The sequence below is a fragment of the Hemiscyllium ocellatum genome, chromosome 47, assembly GCF_020745735.1.
Source record: "Hemiscyllium ocellatum isolate sHemOce1 chromosome 47, sHemOce1.pat.X.cur, whole genome shotgun sequence".
NCBI classification, from domain to species: domain Eukaryota; kingdom Metazoa; phylum Chordata; class Chondrichthyes; order Orectolobiformes; family Hemiscylliidae; genus Hemiscyllium; species Hemiscyllium ocellatum.
Window position 1 is genome coordinate 20,612,607 of NC_083447.1, and position 22,910 is coordinate 20,635,516.

A 22,910-nucleotide genomic window follows, 5' to 3' on the forward strand; every position below is an offset into this window, starting at 1 on the left:
AGGGTCAGTTAGATTCGAAACATCAGCTCTTTTCTCTCCTTACAGATGCTGCCAGACCTGCTGAGATTTTCCAGCATTTTCTCTTTTGGTTTCAGATTACAGCATCTGCAGTAATTTGCTTTTATCGAGGGTAAGTTTAATGCAGAGTTGTTTTTTAAAAGTATTAAGTGCTTGGAATATGCCGCCACTGGAGATGGTGGAGCCAGACATGACGGCAACATTTTGGAGACATCTTGTCAGATACACGAATAGACAGGAACGAGAGGATTATGGACTGCATAGAGGCAAAAGGGTTGTAGTTTACAAAGGCATCATCCGTCAGCACTGGCCCGTTCCTGTGCTATTTGTTTTTTATTGTTTTATAAGAGACAAGAAGTGGAAGCAGAGATATCTCAAAGGTGTTTGGCTTTGCAAGGTATAACAGAGACCGGGAGGGGCAAGGACACAGAATGGTTTGGAAACACGAATGAGAACTTGGGTTCGCCATCTGCCTCTCAAAGAACTAGCATTGGTCAGCAAGCATTCAATGGGCAAAAGGCAGTTTGGCGTGAGGCAGAGTTTTCAATGACCTAAGGTTTAGAGCGCGGTAGTGAACAAAAGTTGAACCATTAGGGGATACCAGAGATTGAAACCAGCCACCTGAGGGATAGCACGGATGTGCTGGCAGAAGCTCATCATCCCTGGATTAAATAGGGCACCAATCAGATACACTTGCCTTGGACCGTTTCCCAGAAGAGAGATGGAACTGGTGAAGAGTGTGAAATTTGGAATAGAGACACGAATCAATAGCTTCACACCTCTGATGTTTTATAGGAGCCCATGAGTGAATGTCAGAGAAACAAATAAGATTGTTCAGCACTGCTCCAGAGAGGTGCTTGTGAGATCAAGTCAGCTTTCATCAATGCACATGAGAACCATGTTTTTGGATGGTGTCAGCAAGAGGTAGCAATAATCATTATGTTGGAGCAACCACTTGCTAATGGCTAAATCCTCAGCATACAGAGGTTAATGGTGCAGGAATGGGAAGGGGTGTCACTCAGGATTGCGAATTGGTCAACAAACACAGAAGCTGAAGGGTGAAGGGATTGGTCTGAGTACTGACACAGGTGGCAGTTGGTGCAGCTCCAGTAACAATGGTGAAGATGGATGGAATTAGGAGAGAGTGGGTCCACCAACTCGACAACAGGGTAATCGAGAAAATCACCAGCTTTGCAGGAACATCAAGGGGACTAAGAACGGTTAACGTTTGTCCCATGATGTTAAAAATCCCTCACCCAACCCAGCTGAGACTCTTAGTTTATGCTAAGACATATATTAAAAAAAAACAAGGACAGGAGTAGGCCATTCGGTCCCTTGAGCATGCCCCACCATTCAACAGAATCATGGCTGATCTTGCATTCCTCATGTCCCCTTTCCTGCTTTTTTCCCATAACCCTCAATTCTCCAACTGGTCAAGAATCAATACCTATCCCAGCCTTAAATATACACCAGGACTCCAACCCCACAGCTCTCTATGACAACAAACTCCAAAGCACTCAACCCTCAGAAGAAAAGCTTTACCAGATTCTTAAATTGGTGGCCCTTTACGGCCCCTGCTACTAGACCCTCCCATAAAAGGGGAAACATTCTCTCAGCGTTTACCCCGTCAAGCCCCTTAAGAAACCTAAATGCTTCAAACTCCTCAGTCTCAGTAAAGGTCACCATGACACTACATTGTTACAAAATCCCATCTGGTTCACTAATGTTCTTGAAGGAAATCTGCTGTCTTTAACTGGTCGGGCCTACTTAAGACTCCAAACCCACAGGAATGTGGTTGACTGTTAACTGTCCTCAAAAGGACACCCTTGAAAGAATTTTGTTTTATAAGTTTCTCTACCCCCAATGTCCTCTGTTGAAAGTCAGTGTCGTGAAGTACAGAAACAAAACTCTTTGTTCCAATCAGACCACGCCAACCATAACAATTAAGTAGTCCCATCTCCCTCCAAACCTTTCTTATTCATTTATTTATCCAAAATATCTTTTAAACAATGTAACTATACCCATATCCACCATTCCCCCAGGGACTTCACTGCACACACAAACCACTGTGTAAAACAAAAAATTTACCATAGCTTTTTAAAAATCTTTCTTACCTTAAAAATATGCCATCTAGTCTCGAAATCCCCTACCCTAGGGAAATGATACCAGCCATTCAACTTACCTATACCTCTCATAATTTATCAACCTTTATGAGGTCACCTCTCAAACTCCTATATTCCAGTGAGAAGCGGTCCCAGCCTATCAGTTCTCTACTCACAACGCAAACCTGGCAACATCCTGGTAAATCTTTTCTGAACCCTCTCTGGCTCTAATAATATTCTTCCCATAACAGGGTGACCAGAACAGCCCGGTGGTCAAGTGTCAAATTACTCTGTTGCATATAAAGAACAGTTATACAGTGTGGCTTTACATAGGTCTCCAGACACACGCAGTGGACTCTGAACTGCCATCTGAAGGGCTCAACAATTCAACTGTACAATTCAACAGTTCAAATAAAGAACAATAGTGTTGGAAAGAGCCAAGGCCCTCAGCCATTTTGAGTCAAGCTGATAATCAGTTTGACCCTTTTCAAAAGGATACATCCATAACAGCAACCATACTGCGGCAAGACTCCAAGCTGAACCCATCAGTCTTCAGATCGGGATCTGTGACAGAGAATAAAACATCAGCAGAATTAAAAGTCAGGAAATCACTCTTTTTACCCAGAGGAACAACCAGAGAGCTGGCCAGATCAAAATCTGACATCTCTAAGCACTGCTCAAAACTAAACACTGTTTTACCACTTCAGTTTTAATACAGCCATTGGTAAGAGCAACCAAAAAAGGGTATCTCTTTGAATACAAAAGTTATAATAATTAGAAAATGTAATTTTAAAGAAAGGGAACTCAAACACTTTTTCCACAGTAGGGAATTTCCTGCTCAAACCTCTCCAATTATGTCTCACTTTCTTCCTTTAACATACTACCAAAAAAAATCTACATTTCCTCCCAGGTTTCGTCAAGTCAGATGACCATCGCCTTATGTTGCCCCCAGTGTCACATGATGTTCAACATTATTGTAAACCTTTTTGGGGGAAGTTTCATCATGTTAAAAAAGGTGTTATAAAGCTTGTGTCCACCACATACTCCAGTCTCCAATTTGGGAGGCTGAGTAAGTTGGATCCATACTCTCTGGAGTGTATAGAAACAGGGGGAATCTCTTTGAAGAATTCAAGGTTCTAAAGGGCCAGTCTACGTAATGGTGACAGTGAAGTTATCATTTTTTTTTAAAAAAAAAGCACACACACACTCATAACCTGATTCTCTAAGACTTTGGAATGGAAAGCGGTCATTCTTACCTCGTGTGGCTTTACATAGGTCTCCAGACACACGCAGTGGACTCTGAACTGCCATCTGAAGTGCTCAACAATTCAACTGTACAAAACACCAATAGCTGTTCACAGCAACTGCTCGTCACCAAGAGAGGGCGATAGACACCAGAGGGACAGACAGAACCAGGGAAACCAACGTCCAGGGAACGAGCCTTCAAAACATCCCATTTCCAGGATAACCAGCCCTCCGAAAGCAGAGTTTGATATCTCACCAACTGATGTACCAGTCAGCACAGGGACAATTAGACACAGGGCAAAAGTGAGGATTGCAGATGCTGGAGATCAGAATCTATATTAGAATGGTGCTGGAAAGGCACAGCAGGTCAGGCAGCATCCAAGCAGCAGGAAAGTTGATGTTTCAGGCAAAAAGCCTTTATCAGGAGCGAAGGCCTGACGAAGGGCTTTTGCCCGAAACGTCGATTTCCCTGCTCCTCGGATGCTGCCTGACCTGTGATTTTCCAGCACCACCCAAATCTTGACTCTAAAGGGGGAACTTATCATCTGATCGGAATCTCAACACACACAAAAAAAAAGTACAAATCAAAGCAGGATTATTCAAATGCTTTCCAAGAGTTAAGTTATGGCACAGACTCCTGTTCTAGAGAGTTTAGCTTGTGGGCAATTCGATTGATATTAAAAGGACACAAATTGTGAGAAATTACTTCTGCTTATTCTTCTGGAGTTCAGGAGTAAGAGGCAGTTGTATTTAAAAACCAAAATTGGAGCTACACCTTTAAGAAATGAAACAACATTTTTCATTAGCTGGTACACATTTGGACCTCTCTTGACAATTGATGGCAAACCAAATTGCTCATCTTTAAACCAAGATGGTTAAATGTGTGTTAGCCCTTGATATTGAGGAATAGGGATAGAATTAGGTCTCAGTTCTGAGACTCTAGTTTGCTGATCCCTACAAAAGCAATTTAAATATAGTTGCATCACATAAGACAGTGTCAAGGCCGTGAGAAATACTAAAAGCCTATACTTACGTCTGCAGACAATCTTGTTGAGTATGTTCTTCAGCTCAACAGGACTCACCTCCATGTCCTGCAAAGAATCAAGACTCTTAGATCACAACAGAATCACTCAACAATTCACCAAGGCTCCCCTGACAACACCTTCCAAACCCACAATCTCTACCATCTCCAATGTTAAGGGCAGAAGATGCATGGAACCCCACACCCTGCAAGTTCCCCTCCAAGCCATGCACCATCTTGACTTGCAAGTATATTACTGTTCCTTCAGAGTCGCTGGGTCAAAATCCTAGACTTCCGTCCCCACTGGCATTGTGGGTCTACCTACAGCAAAAGGACTGCAGTTGTTCAAAAGGACAACTCACCACCACCTCCTCCAAGGCATAGCCAGAAATATCCATGTCCCATGTGGGAATAAGAACTATTTCAATTCCATTACTTTACAGGAGGAACAGAAAGATCAAGCTGCAAGATTTTCTCTTAACTTAAGACATTGCGGTTTTAATGTGAAACAAGTCACCCTGTTCTCTTCACCCTCTAATGTTAATGAGAGGTCATTACGAGCTGGAAAATGGGTCAGAATCATTTCTCACATTGTAGCCAATGGCTATATGGGTTTCATGCACTGAAATATCAAATAGCAGCTTCTGGGTTGAGTTGAATCCATCTTGCTTCAATGGCTGAGCCTCAATTGGACATCAGCAGAGAGTATGTTCCTCTACTCTCTTTGCTTGGCTCCCTTACTAGTCAGTGCCAAAGGGTGGAATAGCAGCTCCTTCTCAGACAGGTAAAAACAAGGACTGCAGATGCTGGAAACCAGAGTCTGGATTAGAGTGGTGCTGGAAAAGCACAGCAGTTCAGGCAGCATCCGAGGAGCAGGAAAATCAACATTTTGGGCAAAAGCCCTCATGATGAAGGGCTTTTGCCCGAAACATCGATTTTCCTGCTCCACGGATGCTGCCTGAACTGCTGTGCTTTTCCAGCACCACTCTAATCTAGAAGCTCCTTCTCAGATACAGAATATAGAATTGCAGTGAAACCTCAGGAGTTCACCCCAGACACTGAACAATTCTGGAAACAGAAAATAGGCAGAATTGGCCATACGGCCCTTTGGCCCTATTCTGCCTTCAACATGACCATAGCTGATCATTCAACTCAGTCCTCCGCTTCCTGCTTCTCCCCAGTACCTTTTGATCAATTTAGCCCTAACAACTATTCCAACATCTTCTTGAAAACATTCAATGTATAGGCCTCAACTGCTTTCCATGACAGAGAATTCCACTAGGGGCTCCACTCTCTGGATGAAGCCATTTCTCATCTTTTCGCCCTTTCCCAGGGACACAGCAAATCCTAATGTCCACTCTGTCCAGGCCATTCCGTATTCTAGAAGTTTCAGATACCCCGCTCCCCCATCTTTCTAAACTCTGTCAAGTCCTAGAGTCCTCAAACATTCCTCATATGTTAAAGCTTTTCAACCCTGGGATCATTCTTGTGAACCTCCTCTGGATCCACTCCAGGGCCAATACAGCTTTCCTGACGGATGGGACTCAAAATGGTCCCTAAACTATAACACCAGCGACTCCGATAATGATCGGGAGACCCAGATTTAAATCGTGCCTGGCAGATGGCAGGATCTGAATCAATAAATGATGACCATGAAACATTGCCAATTGTCCATGCAACTCCAGATCACAGCAACGTGGGTGACTCTTAATTAGGGTCAGGCTATAAATGCTGGCTTACCCTTTTAGGATTTAAAAAAAGGGTCACATGACCAACTATCACATGATTGTAGGTCTTATCAACTGCCTGGGAATGAATGTAAATTTTTTAAAAAATTGGCAGAGTTGGTTGCAGTTTGAGCCAACTGTTTCAGCTAATACTGACTGCTAGGAAAACAGACAATACTTTTGTTTTTACCAAAAATAATGACTGCAGATGCTGGAAACCAGATTCTGGATTAGAGTGGTGCTGGAAAAGCACAGCAGTTCAGGCAGCATCTGAGGAGCAGGAAAATCGACGTTTCAGACAAAAGCCCTTCATCAGGAAGGGCTCCTGCTCCTCAGATGCTGCCTGAACTGCTGTGCTTTTCCAGAACCACTCTAACCCAGAATACTTTATTTTTAATCATTGCTCTTTTAACAGGAAATGGGACATGCCTAATCATCTTTGAACAAAGCAACTGGCTCGGCCAGTTCAGAGGGCAGTTAAGAGTGAACCACTCCTCTACGGGTCTGGAGTCCCATTTCGGCCAGACCAGGTAAGGACAGGAGTTTCCTTCCCTCAAGGACATTAGCGAACCAGATGGGTTTTTTTTTGACAATTAACTGGCACCAAAGCTGCTATTTGAGACCAGCGTGATACTTCAGATTTATTAATGGAATTTTATTTAACCAACTGCCTCGGTGGGATTTGAATCCATATCTACAAAGCATTGTATGGAGGAGCCGGTGTTGGACTGGGGTGGACAAAGTTAAAAATCACACAACACCAGGTTATAGTCCAACAGGTTTATTTGGAAGCACTAGCTTGCGAAGCACCGCTCCTTCATCAGGTAGCTCGTGGGGCAGGATCATTAGACACAGTTTTACTATCAATTTGTGTCTTATACTTCCAAATAACCCTGTTGGACTATAACCTGGTGTTCTGAGATTTTTAACTACAAAGTGTTAGACCGGGCTTCTGGGGTTAGGCAGATGCTGGAGATCAGAGTCAAGATTAGAGCGGTGCTGGAAAAGCACAGCAGGTCAGGCAGCATCCGGGGAGCAGGAAAATCGACAAAAGTCATTCATCAGGAATGAGGCTGGGAGCCTCAGGGGTGGAGAGATAAATGGCTTCTGGGGTTACCAGCTCAGTGACATAACCACAGTGTCACCACTGTATGGCAACATCGGATAGAATGAGCTTTTGTAAACCTTTCCAGTGATAACTTGTGCATAAAACCCAGGTGTGATTACACATTATTGAAGTTTATGAGCCAATTGTTAAACCTATCATTGGTTAAGTTTGAAGAAAAAAACCACAACATTTTAAAATAAATCACATCTCTACTTTTACCAATTTGTTTCTCAAAATTAGGTGACACTGGGGTTGGCATGTTCCAGTCTCTCGAATCATAGGAGAGTAATCCAAAAAGTAGGGACATAGCAAGCGTCTGTTCTTTCAGCTGCGCCTTCACAGGTTTGTGAGGAAATAGTCACAGGCTGATCTGATGACTCACATTCCAAGAAAACATATATGAGTCAACCATAACTGCACTCAGTGTCCTGACCCCACCCTCCAAACTAAATGGCTGCATTAATGCTGTAAGTTACAAAATTTCAAGTTGTTAAAGTGAGAGGAGTACATTGGCTGGGTGAACGGCAACAAGCAGGTGGCCCGCTCCCAAATCCCTACTTAACAACAAGTGAGAGGAGCCATTTTCTTAAATTTAAAATGCAGTTATGAAACAGGGGTGTGACTGGCTACTCTAACATTTGTTGCCCAAACCAAATTGTCCAGAGGAATGTAAGAGTCAAACACAATGCTGTGGGTCTGGAATCACACTTGGGACAGAACAGGGAATGGTGGCAGCTACCCACCCCAGAAGTGATTAGTGAATGATAAGAGTGTTTAATGACACTAACAGAACACCATTAGACCAGGTTTTAATCCGGATTTCTACTGGGTTCAAACTTCATTGGTTTGAATCCTACCTTGGTAGACAATGTACTCAGAATGCTTAACTCGATTACTAAGCAGGAGACACACACACACACACACACACACGCACAGAGAAACCATTTGCAACCACAGAAGCATCCAGTGACCATAAGGCTGCTTTTCTGTTGCAGAGCCAATTTTGGATCCAAGTCACCAGCAGTATCCAACGGGATCTCATTTTTCTGAATAAACTGTCATGCGACCTGATCAAAAACCTTACTAAAATTCACAACGGTAACAGCTACAGTACTATCTTCATTGTTACTTCCTCAAAAAGTATGATTCAGTTAATAAGATACAATCTTCTGTTAGAACTGTGGTGGGAGGAAGGTGCTGATAATCAAGCTTCATAACTGTCTCGGTCACATCATTAACACAAACACTTTGACTCAATCATCAAAACGATCAAAAAGGAAAGAGAGAGCCAGTGTGCACGAGAGCGAACTTCCAATCACAGAAACATCCATTGACCATAAACCTAATTCCCTGTTGCTGAGCCAATTTTGGATTCAACTCACCACCAATATCCCATGGGATCTCACTTTTCTGACTAAACTGTCATGTGCGTCCTTATTAAAAAAAAACTTAGTAAAATTCACAGTGACAAGTTACAGTATTGTGTTCATCAATCTTCATTGTTACTTCCTCAAAAAGTATGATTCAGTAAATAAGATACAATTTTCTGTTAGAACTGTGGTGGGAGGAAGGTGCTGATAATGAAGCTCCACAACTGCCTCGGTCCCATTATTAATACAAATGCTTTGGTTTGGTCATGGGGCAGGGGACAATGGGTTGGGGGGGGGGAAAAAGAGGGATGCTTCCCTTTATGGAAGGCAATTTAAAAATCAGAAGTCTCCCATCTGGATAAAAGGTGGCATGGTGTCCCTGAATCCAATTGGCCATGATCTTACTGAATGGTGGAACAGGCGAGGACCTGAACACCTCCAGCAGCTCCGAGTCCTCGTATCAGCCTTGACTGACGTTCCTCTCCAAATTTTCTCCTCTTTAAAACCTTGGCGGGCTGTACAACCGAAGGACCCTTTACCAATAGGGGGCGGCGCGGTGGCTCAGTGGTTAGCACTGTTGCCTCAGTGCCAGGGACCCAGGTTCAATTCACCCTTGGGCGACTGTCTGTGTAGAGTTTGCACATTCTCCCCATGTCTGTGTGGGTTTCCTCTGAGTGCTCCAGTTTCCTCCTACAGTCCAAAGATATGCAGGTCAGGTGAATTGGCCATGCTAAATTGCCCAGTGTTAGGTGCATTAGTCAGGGGTGAACGTAGGGGAATGGGTCTGTGTGGGTTGCTCTTCAGAGGATTAGTGTGGACTTGTTGGGCCGAAGGGCCTGTTTCCATATTCCAGGGAATCTAATCTAATATGTCACCTGCTTCAAACACAAGCTCAAGTTTAAACCTCAGCCAATATTCAATGTGTAATTGAGTTAGTTGAAAATAGACACAGTCTCCCAGATGCAGGGGAGGTACAATGAAACAAGACATTATCACCCAAATTTATAATTCATAACAGAGAGTGTCGACTCTCTTGCTCTTCTGATGCTGCTTGACCTGCTGTGCCTTCTCCAGCTCCATATTTGATCGACTGTGCCCGACAGAGGGTAAACATAAAAAGTTCAGAACAGCTCATAAACAGGTGAACTTGTCCCTGTAACGCTTACATCTCCAGCCAGTTGCTTGAAGATCCCTCGGAACCTTCGCTCCTCCTCGTTCTCGCAGGACTCAATCTGAGAAACATGGCGGGGTTGTTCGGCCTAGGAAACAGGCAACAGATGGTTAGTAATGACAGGCCCTTCATAGGAATGTCAAAACAAACAGACTAGAATGTTATCATCTCATTGTCAATGTTCTCTCTCTCTCTGTCAAAACTCAGAGGCATTTAGAGCTGGTTTTAAAATGGACAGATAGAATACAAGAGGCTCAGGAATGGTGTTTGCCAACTCTGGTTTGACAGGGTCCTGTAGGTAATCACATGACCTGCTCACAAGCACCCAGTTGAAGCCTCTTTCTTTACTCCATTGAAGAAATCTGGTTTTAAAAATGTGAACAGGAATCCTAAGGGCATTACATGCTGCAGAGTATCACTCATTTATTCCTGAATTATCCCAAAGATTGTTCACCTTGACACATGACAGTGGACCAGTAAATGTTCAGGCCATTTGCAAACAGCAGATTGCCTAGAGTGAGGGAGGGAAGCAATAAAGGTTTTCCAGATCAAGATGGCGTGAAGAGAGTACACGTTTCAGACAGGAGGAAGCACATTTGGGCCAAAATTATTTAAAAGACAACAGAGAAATAAATGATAATTTCATAACCTATGAAATAATAACCACAGTATCCAACAAAACAGTAAATAATCCCTGTATGTCAATCTCCTCTTACAGAAGAGCACAATATATCTTCCGATTACCCTCTTTCGTGCTAACAAAAAACAATTTCCCCACCTCGTTTGATCAGAACTATTCATTTTTCCTCTAGCCAATCACCTCAACCTTCTCAGCACCAAGAATAATCCTGGTACCGGGCACCAGGTTGACCTCCAGGGAGGCATGGGCGCCAGTCAGCCAGTGGACAGTCTTTTGGGTTCAGCGGGAAAAAAAGATAAACAGGAGGGTCAGAGGTTCTGTTCACTCCCGAGACCTGGCTCTGAGGAAGCTGGACCAGTATCAGGGACTGTTCGTGTGTAAGTAAAGGGTGACTGGTGACAGGATATCAGTATCTGTGGAGTATTTCAGTGGTGATGAGAGAAAGGTACACTCCTGGAGAAATTCACTCAGTCATCACTGAGTAGGGGTAAACATTTCGGGCATCATACAATTATTTGAGAAGCTTAATTCATTAGACCCTGCCATCACAAACCAGACCCAGTAAAAAGAGAAAAGAAAACAATAAGAACAATCCTGGTTTCCCTATGTGGCTGAAGGAAAAGGCAGCTTAGCACCATTGTGTTGTCTTTCTACAATTCCCAATGGAACCCATTTTGGGTGGAACCCTGTATTCCTCATATCTCCCTATGCTCAGTTTATCATGCCCTTTCTGGGAATCTTGGCTGCAGTTTGTTAATTGGTGAATGAAAGGACTCAGATTTTACCCAGTCCGGACTCACCAACGTGAAATGAGATGCTTCCCTGAATAGTTGATGTCATTACACTCTAACACAGAATTCATATAGCACAGTGCAAACCCTTGGGCAACTGTACTCCTCGTTAATGGCATTATGGGTCTATACCACATGGACTGCAATGCTTCAAGATGGCAGTTCACAGCCACTTTAAGGGCATCTAGAGGTGGCAAGCAATTGCTGGCCCATTCAGTAATGACCACATCCCATTTAGAACTTTCTTTTAAAAAAAAATTCAGTGTCATTGTTAAACGTGTATTTGTAAAGGTTGGGTTTATTTTGCCATAAGACTAGGGGACACACAAACTGTCGCTTCTACATTCAAGTGAACAAATTGGCTTGACATGAGAGTAGGAGAAAGTGAGGACTGCAGATGCTGGAGATCAGAGCTGAAAATGTGTTGCTGGAAAAGCGCAGCAGGTCAGGTAGCATCCAAGGAGCAGGAGAATCGACGTTTCGGGCATAAGCCCTTCTTCAGGAATCCTGAAGAAGAACTCATGCCCGAAACATCGATTGACATGAGACGAACAATATCATTCAGACCTTAACCAATTGCAAGTTCCTATATCCATGAACCCTATCAGGCTTCAAATGCCTCCTATCCAAAACAAGCCTCTGACAATTCAGTGAATTTAAAATAAATAAACAAAACAGCAAACTTCAGTCAATGATGATCCTAACTTCCAGTGGGGAGAATTGAGTGATACTTTTAAATCAATATAATTATATTTAATGAAATACTTTTGAAAAAGTATTTCATGCACATAAGCCAGCTGTTCCTAGCATACTTCCAGCTAGACATTTGTATGGTTCCAGATATTGCTTCCACATCTGGACACAAGAAAACTCTTGAAGGCATTACCTCATGCCAAGACATGCATTCACAGCCACTAGTTGTTCTACAACAGAATTCAACCAAGGAGTTATTCTTCCTGCCTCAATAAGGGCACTGAGCATTGATGGCTTCAGTCATACCGTACCAGACAATGGTCCCTGGAGACAGGACAATGCAACCATCATCCTAGCTGATTCCCAGTGGGCTACAGCAGTAAAGACAACTTGCTAAAACTCTAATCAAAAAGAGAATCTGGGGTCACAGTTTAACTTAGAAACAAGTAATACATTTAACGTTTAGTTTAAATCAAATGCAGTTTTAATTAATTTAAAACCAAGAAAAGATTCAAGATACTTACTTGGCCAGCTACCATTTGTCTGGAGGGCGAAACATAAGAAAGAGCAGAAAAATAAAAATTAACATGTTGTAAACATGAAACATTTCAAACAGATTTGAGATATGAAACTTTAACCAAAATTATTCAACCCAGAGTTCATGCTCCAGACTATCCATCTCCCATTCTTGGGACATTGTGCTTCAGCTTTATTGAAATGTACAGCACAGACCCATCGGTCCAACCCGTCCATGCCGACCAGATATCCCAACCCAATCTAGTTCCACCTGTCAGCACCCGGCCCATATCCCTCCAAACCCTTCCTATTCATATACCCATCCAAATGCCTCTTAAATGCTGCAATTGTACCAGCCTCCACCACTTCCTCTGGCAGCTCATTCCATACATGCACCACCCTCTGAAAAATTTGCCCCTTTAGGTCTCTTTTATATCTTTCCCCTCCACCCTAAACCTATGCCCTCTAGTTCTAGACTTCCTCACCCCAGGGAAAAGACCTTGTTTCCCCTAAATAAACAACATTTCAAAGTCCTCAAGTATGCTACATTCTGTGGACAACCAGCCTCCAATAATTGCGGTTAGAAACCTCTTCAACTTGCCTAAGTATGTTAACAGCAGTTACCGAAATTGCTCTGATTTTTAAAAAAAAGTAATCTGAACCGTAGACATTTATAGCAGTAGGACAATAATTAGACACATTTGGGATAGATGCCTCACTGACCCCTTGTCTAACCGTCCTGGTACACCTAAGAAACCAAACAAAAACCAGAACTACGGCTGCCAAAAATCTGGCAGAAATAGCTGGAGAAACTCAGTAGGTTCGGGGGCATCTGTGGAGAGAAAATAGACTTAACATTTATGCCCCAATGACCTTTCTTCAGTACTGAAACACTGACTGTGCTCTCTCTCCACAGATGGTACCTGACTTGTTGAGTTCCTACAGTCACTTCTGTTTTTATTTCTGTATTTCAAGGATCCCTCTTCAGCAACAGTTATAATACATCAAAAAAAATGTTTTTACATCAAAAATATTCTCTTATGTGCATCCTGTATTTCTATGCTGCTAAGAAGTGGCCTTTTAAGTGCAATGAAGGAAGATGGTCATTTTGTAAACGTCGGTTCAAGTTACAGACTCATTTCTAACCTCCGGGACCTAGGTCTCAGCTCTCCGCTTGGTAACTTGACTTTCTGACCCTACAGACCTCAATCAATAAGAATAAGCGACACCACTCCCTTTGCCATAATCCTTAACACTAGTGCCCTGCAAGGCTACATACTCAGCCTCCTATTGTACTCGTTATACACTCACAGTGTGTTCACATTCCACTCGGACTCCATTTGCAAGCTTGCTGATGACGCTGCTGTTGCAGATCGGGTCTCAAACAACGACAGAACAGAATACAGGAAAGAGATGGAGTTCTTCAAAGGCATGGGGTGTAAGATAACAATCTCTTCATCAACGTCAGCCAAACGAAGGAGCTGGTCATTGAGTGAACGAAGTGGAGTCAAGGGCACACCCCAGGCACTGAGGCAGAGATGGTCAACAGCGTCAGCTCCCAGGAGTGATGATCAGTTACAATCTGTCCTGGTCCAGCCACGTCGACACAATGGTCAAAGCACAAAGTCTCTACTTCCTCAGGAGGCGAAGGAAATTCATATCTCCACAATGACTCTGATCAATATTTATTGATACATCGTAGAAAGCGTCCTATCTACATCGTAGAAAGCGTCCTATCTAGATGCAACGTAGCACGGTATGGCAACTGCTCTTCCCAAGACTAAGTAACGGCAGAAAATCATGAACAAGCCCAGTCCATCAAACAAACCAGCTTCCTATCCATTGACTCCACGTAGATTTCCTACTGCCTCAAGAAAGCAACCAAATGATCCCTCTCACCCCAGACAGAAGATTGTGCAAGTTCAAATTCACACATGAATAGATTCTTCCTTGCTGTTAGCAGACTTTTGAGCTGACCTCTCAACTGTTGCATCTGATCTCTCGCTGTCTGCACCCTTCTCTGTGGCTGTATTCTGCATTCTATTCTGTTACCCTGATGCACTTTATATGGTACAAACTGCCCGTACAGAATGCAAAACACCTTTCACTGTATCTTTCACATGTGACAACAATTTTTTTAAAAACCAAATTAATTTAAGTAAATTTCCAGATTAGAAGTTTCTTGTTAAGTTCTATATTGCAAGGCAGAATTCAAATAAATACCTCACTCCTTTGGATGGTCTAGATACTCTGACTTGTGTCTTTGCTCCAGTTTTTAAACTGGTGGGGCTTAGGAGTGTGGGGTGGGCGTGGTTTAGAGCGATGGGCTGTCTTTTTATCTCACAAATGACACAAAGTGGAACATGAACCCACTGATATACAGATGGTCAACACTCAACAGTCAACTTACTATGACTAAAATGTAATAATACGTAAAGATGACATTTAGATTAGATTACCTACGGTGTTTAAACAGGCCCTTCGGCCCAACCAGTCCACACCGACCCTGCGAAGAATAACCCACCCAGAACCATTTCCCTCTGACTAATGCACCTAATACAATGGGCAATTTAGCACAGCCAATTCAACTAACCTGCATATCTTTGGACTGTGGGAGGAAACCGCAGCACCCGGAGGAAACCCACACAGACACTGGGAGAATGTGCAAACTCCACACAGTCACCCGAGGCTGGAATTGAACATGGGACCCTGGTGCTGTAAGGGACAATGCTAACCACTGTGCCACCTCTAGTCTCATTTAAGAGAATGTTAGTTTCATTTGCAAAAGGTAGCAGGATAGGAGGTGAGAGGATTATTTTTCTCTGAACATGAGTTAAGCCCAGTGGTACAACTGCCCATTCTGTTGGCTGGTTGTTTAGACTCTAGTGACAGAGAGAGGTTGCAAGGGAAAGAAAATAAAAAAGGGTGAAATAGGAGATAATTCAAAAATAAACTGCGCATAGTGAACCAGAAATTGCTGAGAAAATTCAGCAGATCTGGAAGGAAAGTAGAGTTAATATTTCAGGTCCAGCGACCCTTCTTCAGAACAGATTGTAACCAGGAAAATGGTGGTATATATGCTGAAGATGGCGTTGTGATGGTGGGGCAGTCTGAGCAAAAGGAGATGAGTAAACAATAGATGGAGGCAGAGAGGGAGAAAAAGAATGAACAACGGTGGGTCAGACAAAGGAAGGAGTCAAAGTCAGCCTGGGGAAATCAATAGCTGCTAATGGCGACCATTAGTAACTGGCAATGTGCCATGCGTAGTAGCAGCTCATGTGATGATAAGGCCTGGTGTGGTGAGGTTGGGCTAAGGACACGGGAGAAGGTGCTCAAGCCTGAAAATTAATAAACTCCAATACTGAGCCCCAAAGACTGCAGAGGCCCCTAGTCTAAACTAAGATGTTGCTCTTCTACTATCATTATAATTCAGCCCACTTCTCAATTCAGAGATTGTCACTTGGAATCAACTGGTCAAACCTGAAATTACGTAGAAACCTAACAACGCAGTAAATCTCCAGGGTGGGGACAAAGTAGAGGGGGGTAAAGTATTTGAAAAAGTGATTTGCCCACTCCCTCAGTTTGGCGGTGGTGAGTTACCCACCCCACACCCTGCCAACTGTCTGACCTGCTCTCTAGAAATGGATCTTCAACCAAGGGTATCTGCTAACTGAGTAAACTGCATAGCTCAAAGTGAGATGGCAATGGTCTTTAACAGGGAGGGAGATGACGGGTCGGGTCAGTGGTTCAAATCACACTCCAGTACATCTCAGGTGAACTTTTATGGTGAAAGGCAGGAGTCATAGAATCAGACACGTACAGCATGGAAACAGACCCTTCGGTACAATCTGTCCATGCCGACCAGATATCCCAACCCATTCTACTATCACCTGCCAACACCCGGCCCACATCCCTCCAAACACTTCCTATTCTTTTACCCATCCAAATGCCTCTTAAATGTTGCAATTGTACCAGCTTCCACCATTTCCTCCTGCAGCTCATTCCATACCCATACCACCCTCTCCATGAAAATGTTGCCTCGTAAGTCTCATATCTTTCCCCTCTCACCTTAAACCTATGCCCCCTAGGTCTGGACGCCCCGACCCAGAGAAAAGGTTTTGTCTATTTATCCTATCCATGCCCCTCAATTTTGTAAACCTCTATAAAGGTCACCCCTCAGCCTCCGGCACTCCAGGGAAAACAGCCCCAGCCTGTTCAGCCTCTCCCTATAGCTCAAACCCTCCAACCCTGGCAACATCCTTGTAAATCTTTTCTGAACACTTTCAAGTTTCACAACATCCCTTCTGATAGGAAGGAGAATACAATTGCTTGCAATATTCCAACAGTGGTCTAACCAATGTCCTGTACAACCGCAACATGACTTCCCAACTCCTGTACTCAATACTCTGACCAATAAAGGAAAGCATACCAAACGCCTTCTTCACTGTCCTATCTACCTGCGACTCCACTTTCAAGGAGCTATGAACCTGCATTCCAAGGTCTCTTTGTTCAGCAACACTCCCTAGGACCTTACCATTAAGTGTATAAGTCCTGCTAAGATTTGCTTTCCCAAAATGCAGCACCGCGCATTTATCTGAATTAAACTCCATCTGCCACTTCTCAGTGCATTGGCCCATCTGGTCCAGATCCTGTTGTAATCTGTGGTAGCCCTCTTCACTCTCCACTACACCTCCAATTTTGGTGTAATCTGCAATTTACTAAATGTACCTCTTATGCTTGCATCCAAATCATTTATGTAAATGACAAAAAGTAGAGGACCCAGCACTGATCCTTTTGGCACTCCACTAGTCACAGGCCTCCAGTCTGAAAAACAACCCTCCACCACCACTTTCTGTCTCAGAAGGAATTGAAGAAATCCTCTCCCCCAACCTTGCCCTGACAATGGGAGAGGTCTGGAACGCACTGTCTAGGAGGGGAGTTGTGATGGGTAACCTGCTGAAAATGTGTTGCTGGTTAAAGCACAGCAGGTCAGGCAGCATCCAAGGAAAAGGAAATTTGACGTTTCGGGCCAGAGCCCTTCATCAGGAATGATGGGTAACCTCACAACTTTTAAATAATGATATTTGAATGGGTACTTGAAATTCAAGGCTATAGAGCTAGTAGCTGGAAAGTGGAACCAGTGTAACAGTCACCAGGATATTACCTGGGCTGGAAGGTATGTACCATCTGGAGATTGAGATTGTTTTCCTTAATTAGAGACAAAAAAAAATAACCTGCAGATGCTGAAATCTAAAACAGACAGGCAGCATCTGGAGGTGCAATCCTGAAGAAGGGTTACACCCAAAATGTTGTCTTCTCCACCTTCTGATGCTGCCTGGCTTGCTGTGTTCTTCCAGCCTCCTGACTGTCTCTATGGTTTTCCTTGGGGCAGTGAAGGTTGAGAGGGGACTTGACAAAGATTTGAGGGGTGTTGATAGGAAGGCACTTTTCCATTAGTAAAGGGGTCAATGACCAAGGATCATAGATTTAAGGTAAGAGGCCGAAACGTCGGTGGGAGTCTGGGGCTCACTGCCTGAAAGGGCGTTGGAGACAGAAACTCTCGTTAACACTTCAGTATTTGTTCAGTTACATTGTCATATCCTCCAGGACAAGGGTCAAGATGAAAAATGGAATGAATAGAGTCAGATCTTTGACCAACATAGACCTGTCTGAATGGCCTCATGCTGTAAATGTCTGATTCTGTGAACACTCCATTGTTTTGTAACACTAGATCTTGATGCAGTGTGGTGGATATATATCCTTTTGACTGACCACAGCTTCATTTGCATAACCAGGATAGCATTATGATCATGCTCAAGAAGAATTGAGGAGCTGGAAGTTTGTATTTGCACCTGTAATAAAAAACAGTCATGCATATGGAATAAGTGCTGATTAAATGATCGATTTGCAACTTGTCAATGCAAGCTTCACTCTGAGGGGGTTGGAAGAATGAACGTAAATCTGCTTGAGTGAGTGAGTTTATGGGTTACTGTTGGTGTTTAAATCCTATGATTTGTGTATCACAAGCAGCACACAGCAATATCGAACAAACAATGCAGTCATGATCAAACAGCAATATGGTAATGATCTAATCTGTGTTGATGTTGGCTGGGGAATTGGCAGGGTGCCATGGAGTGGTGGTGATGGTGCCATGGTATCTTTCTGGAAGAAAAGATGGAGGCCTAGCTTTTAGTGCAGCGTTCATTGAATCACACAGACCAGAAGAGACTCTTTGGCCTATCGAGTCTGTACTGCCAGAAATACATAATCTACACTATCTTAGATTCCAGCATCTGCAGATTTATTTTTTGTCTCTAATCAAGGAAAACAATCCCAATCTCTCCAGTTGGCACAGACCTTCCAGCCCAGGTAATATCCTGGTCAATCTCCGCTGCATCCTCTCTCATTCAACCCCATCCTTCCTATAACCTCAAGATCAGAACGACATGCAGTATTCCAGCTGTGACTTAACCAGCATTTTATACAATTCCAGCATAACATTCCTGCTCTTGTATTGTGTGTCATGGCTACTAAAGGCAAGAATCCTGAAGGATTTCTTGATCACCTCAGCTGCCTGCCCTGCTACCATCAGGGAACTATGGATATGCACATCAAGGTCCCTCTGATCTTCAATGTACTCCAGGACCCAAGCATTCCAAATGTCATCCCTCACCTTGTTAGCCCTCCACAAGAGCATGAGCCCAGAGTTTTGTCAGACTGAATTCCATCTGCCACCACTGTGCATGACTGTCCTGTCAGTTGTGGACAATGGACTGGTGCAGTGTCAAACGCCTGATGGAAAAGCTGTCAGGACCTGTCCTCCACTGAGCCGTCATGTAACTAACATCAGGGAAGGGCTCAGCAGCTCATTACATGAAAAAAATGTGGAAGAACCAACCCTGTTAAAAGCCACACCTGCCGATGGAAGAGGCTGAGTTACTCATAAGCGCACACCCATCTTTTAATTGTTGGCACAGGGGGGCCCCCTTGTGGTGCAGGGGCAGTGCTTCTGCCTCTGGACCAGAGCTGCCTGGCATCAAGTCCCATCTGCTCCTGAAGAGTGTAATAATATCTGAAAAATAGGTTAATTTTTTTAAATGCAACATTCCCACAGATATTCCCAGGCTGGATACTGCACATGAGGACAACTTTCGTGCCCATTTCCTCACCTTTTTACCCCAGCGACTTCATAGAAAAATAGGAGTGTAGGCCATTGGGCCCATCCACCTGCCCCACAACTCAATATGATCACAACTGATTTTCTAGCTAAATGCCATACTCCCACGTTCTCCCCATACCTCTTGACAGCTTTAACACAAACCTCAATTTCAGAAAGACATTGAACCAATGACTTGACCCCTACAGCATAGACAATTCCACAGGCTCCCTACCTTCCCAGTTAAAGACATTGCTCATCATTCCTAAAGGCCTACCCAATATTCTGGGACTGTAAACATCCAAGCCAGAGGACCCTGCATCCAGTCTGTCCAGGCCTGTCAGAATTTTACACATCTCATTGAAATCGTCCCCACCTCACCCCCCCATCATTCTTCTCAATGCTGGTGAACACCACCCCAGCCAAACCACTCTCGCTTCCTCTAATCCCAGGAATCAGTCTGGTGAACCCTTCACTGTATACTCTCCATGTCTACTATGTCCTGTCTTTGGGGAAAGAGACCAAACCTGCACATGGTGTGGTCTCCAGGTGTGGTCTCACCAAGCCCAGTAAAGTTACAGTAAGGTATCACACTCCTTTAATTGGATCCTCTTGTAATGAAGATCAAAGGGCGATATTTTTTAAACTGTTGCTGCACCAACATGCTTGCTTTGAGTAACTATTGTACAAGGACATCTAGTTCTTTTCGTGCACTGATATTTCTCAACCTATCACCATTTTAATAATACTCTGCTATTCTATTTTGTCATACTGAGGTGAATACCTTCACATTTATCCATCAAGCATCTGTCCACTCAATCAACTTGTCTAAATTGCTTTGAACCCTCTCATCCTCCTCATCACTCAATTCCTTTTTGTGTCTTCAGCAAACTCAAATATTATATTTGATTTTCCCAAACAAATAAGTCAGATCATTGAAAATAGCTGGGATCCGGGTACTGATCCTTGCGGAACCCCAGTTGTCACTGCCTTCCCACTGAAAATGACCCACCTATTCCTGCAGTTTCCTGCTTACCAACTCATTCTCAATTAAGGCCAGTATATTACCACCAAACTTAAGTGCTTTGAAGTTTTATGTAGGACTTTAATAATAGGGTTTTTGCAAAGTTTGTAGCTCAGGTTGAGGTTTAGGGTGTAGATTTGCTTGCTGAGCTGTAGGTTTGATATCCAGACGTTTCATTACCTGACTAAGTAACATCAGTGGCGACCTCCAAGTGAAGCGAAGCTGTTGTCTCCTACTTTCTATTTATATCTTTCTCCTGGATGGGGTTCGTGGTGATGTCATTTCCTGTTCATTATCAGACGGGTTGATAGATGGTATCAAGATCTGTGAGTTTGTTTATGGCGCTGTGGTTGGAGTGCCAGGCCTCTAGGAATTCTCTGGCATGTCTTTGCTTAGCCTGTCCCAGGAAAGATGTGCTGTCCCAGTCGAAGTGGTGGTTTTTATTCCTCGGTGTGTAGGCCTACGAGAGAGTGAGTGTTGTGCCTTTTTGTGGCTAACTGGTGTTCGTGTATCCTGGTGGCTAACTTTCTTCATGTTTGTCCTACGTAGTGTTTGTGGCAGTCCTTGCATGAAATTTTTGTAGACAACACTGGTTTTATCCATGGGTTGCACTGGGTCTTTTAAGTTTGTTAGTTTTTGTTTGCGTGTTGGTGGGTTTGTGTGCTACTACGATTCCGAGGGGTCTTAGTAGTCTGGCTGTCATTTCTGAAACTTCTTTGATGTATGGTAAGGTGGTTAGGGTTTCTGGCTGTGTTTGGTCTGCTTGTCGTAGTTTGTTCTTGAGGAATATGCGCACTGTATTTTTTGAGTATCCGTTCTTCTTGAATACGTTGTATAGGTGGTTCTCCTCTGTTTTCCGAAGTTCGTCTGTGCTGCAGTGCAATGTGGCTTGTTGGAATAGTGTTCTGATACGGCTTCGTTTGTGTGTGTTGGGATGGTTGCTGGTGTAGTTAAGTATTTGGTCAGTGTTTGTCGGTTTTCTGTATACGCAGGTCTGTAGTTCTCTATTGTCCTTTCTTTCGACTGTGACGTCCAAGAATGTGAGTTTGTTGTCGGTTTCTTCCTCCTTGGCGAACTTTATGCCTGTGAGGGTGTTGTTGATGATGTTAAATGTCTCTTCTATCTTGTTTCATTTTGTGATGACAAAGGTGTCATCTACGTAGCGGACCAAGATTTTTGGTTTGATGGTTGGTAGGGCTGTTTGTTCTAGTCTTTGCATTACCGCTTCCGCTATGAATCCTGATAGCAGAGATCCCATGGGTATGCCGTTGGTTTGTTTGTAGATTATGTTGTTGAAGGTGAAGTGGGTGGTGAGGCACAGGTCCACTAGCTTCATGATGTTTTCGTTGGTAATGTAATTGATGTGGTTAGGGTGTGTGTGATGGTCTCTTCTAAAAGTGTGGTGTTTCCTTTGCCAGGTCGATGTTGATGGAGGTGAACAGTGCTGTTATGTCGAATGAGATCATTGTTTCGTCTTCCTCTATTTTGGTGTTTTTGATGATTTTTAGGAATTCCTGGGTGAAATGGATCGAGTGCTGTGACTCTTCTGCGAAGTATTTCAGTCTTGCATGTAGTTCTTTGGCCAGTCTGTAAGTTCCGGGTAGTGAGACTATGGGTCTGAGGGGGGCTCCTGGTTTATGGATTTTTGGTAGTCCGTAGAATCGTGGGGAATTCCATCACCCCGTCCCTACCCAGCACATAGTCAGGACTTGGGAAAGAGATGGAGGCAAGTTCAACTGAGGCAGAGAGCACTGGAAGAACCTTTTGTTGCCTAGTATACTCTGAAGTGCTCTCCAGCCAATGAACTACTTTAGAAGTGCAGCAACTGCTGAAATTCAAGCAAACTGTATTTCTGAAATGCTGTATTTCAATGGGTCCAGCAATGCAGCAGAGATCTCCACGAGCACTCAAAGGTACACACTTCAGCCAGCCATAATCACAGCTGGAAGGTGGTTACCGAAAATCTTTCATGACAAAGCTCACTCAAGCTTCCTACCCCTTCACTGATCTAACAAACTTCAGTAAACAAACTTCACTGAACTAATCCCTTGCCCAAACCACTACATGGGTGAATTGGAGCAACAGGGAATTTACATCAGAAAGAAGCCATGAAATTAACCATCTTAATGGCTGAGTTTTGCTCAAGTGATCAGCTTTGGTAATCAATTCCTTGGACCCAGGGTGCTCGGGTCAGTATCCAAACGGTCTTGTGGAGCAATGGTAGTGTCAGAAGCTCTGGGTTGAGTCTCTGTCAATAACATATCAGCACAGATTGATTGAAAATAATCCTAAATGGTCATTATTCCATGTGTGTCAGGAATTTAAAAC

At 43.5% G+C, this 22,910-nt stretch overlaps 1 protein-coding gene across 2 annotated transcripts in view; it reads right to left on the reverse strand.

Annotated features, from left to right (window-relative positions):
- capns1b (calpain, small subunit 1 b) overlaps positions 1-22,910 on the reverse strand; it is a 42,455-nt gene that overhangs the window by 18,393 nt on the left and 1,152 nt on the right. For both annotated transcript variants that reach the window (XM_060856045.1, XM_060856046.1), the window contains exons 3-6: positions 12,411-12,429; positions 9,758-9,850; positions 4,399-4,456; positions 2,620-2,684 (exon numbers count right to left, since the gene is read on the reverse strand). In XM_060856045.1, the coding sequence (XP_060712028.1) occupies positions 2,620-2,684; positions 4,399-4,456; positions 9,758-9,850; positions 12,411-12,429 (235 nt within the window). The remainder of the gene's footprint in view (positions 1-2,619; positions 2,685-4,398; positions 4,457-9,757; positions 9,851-12,410; positions 12,430-22,910) is intronic.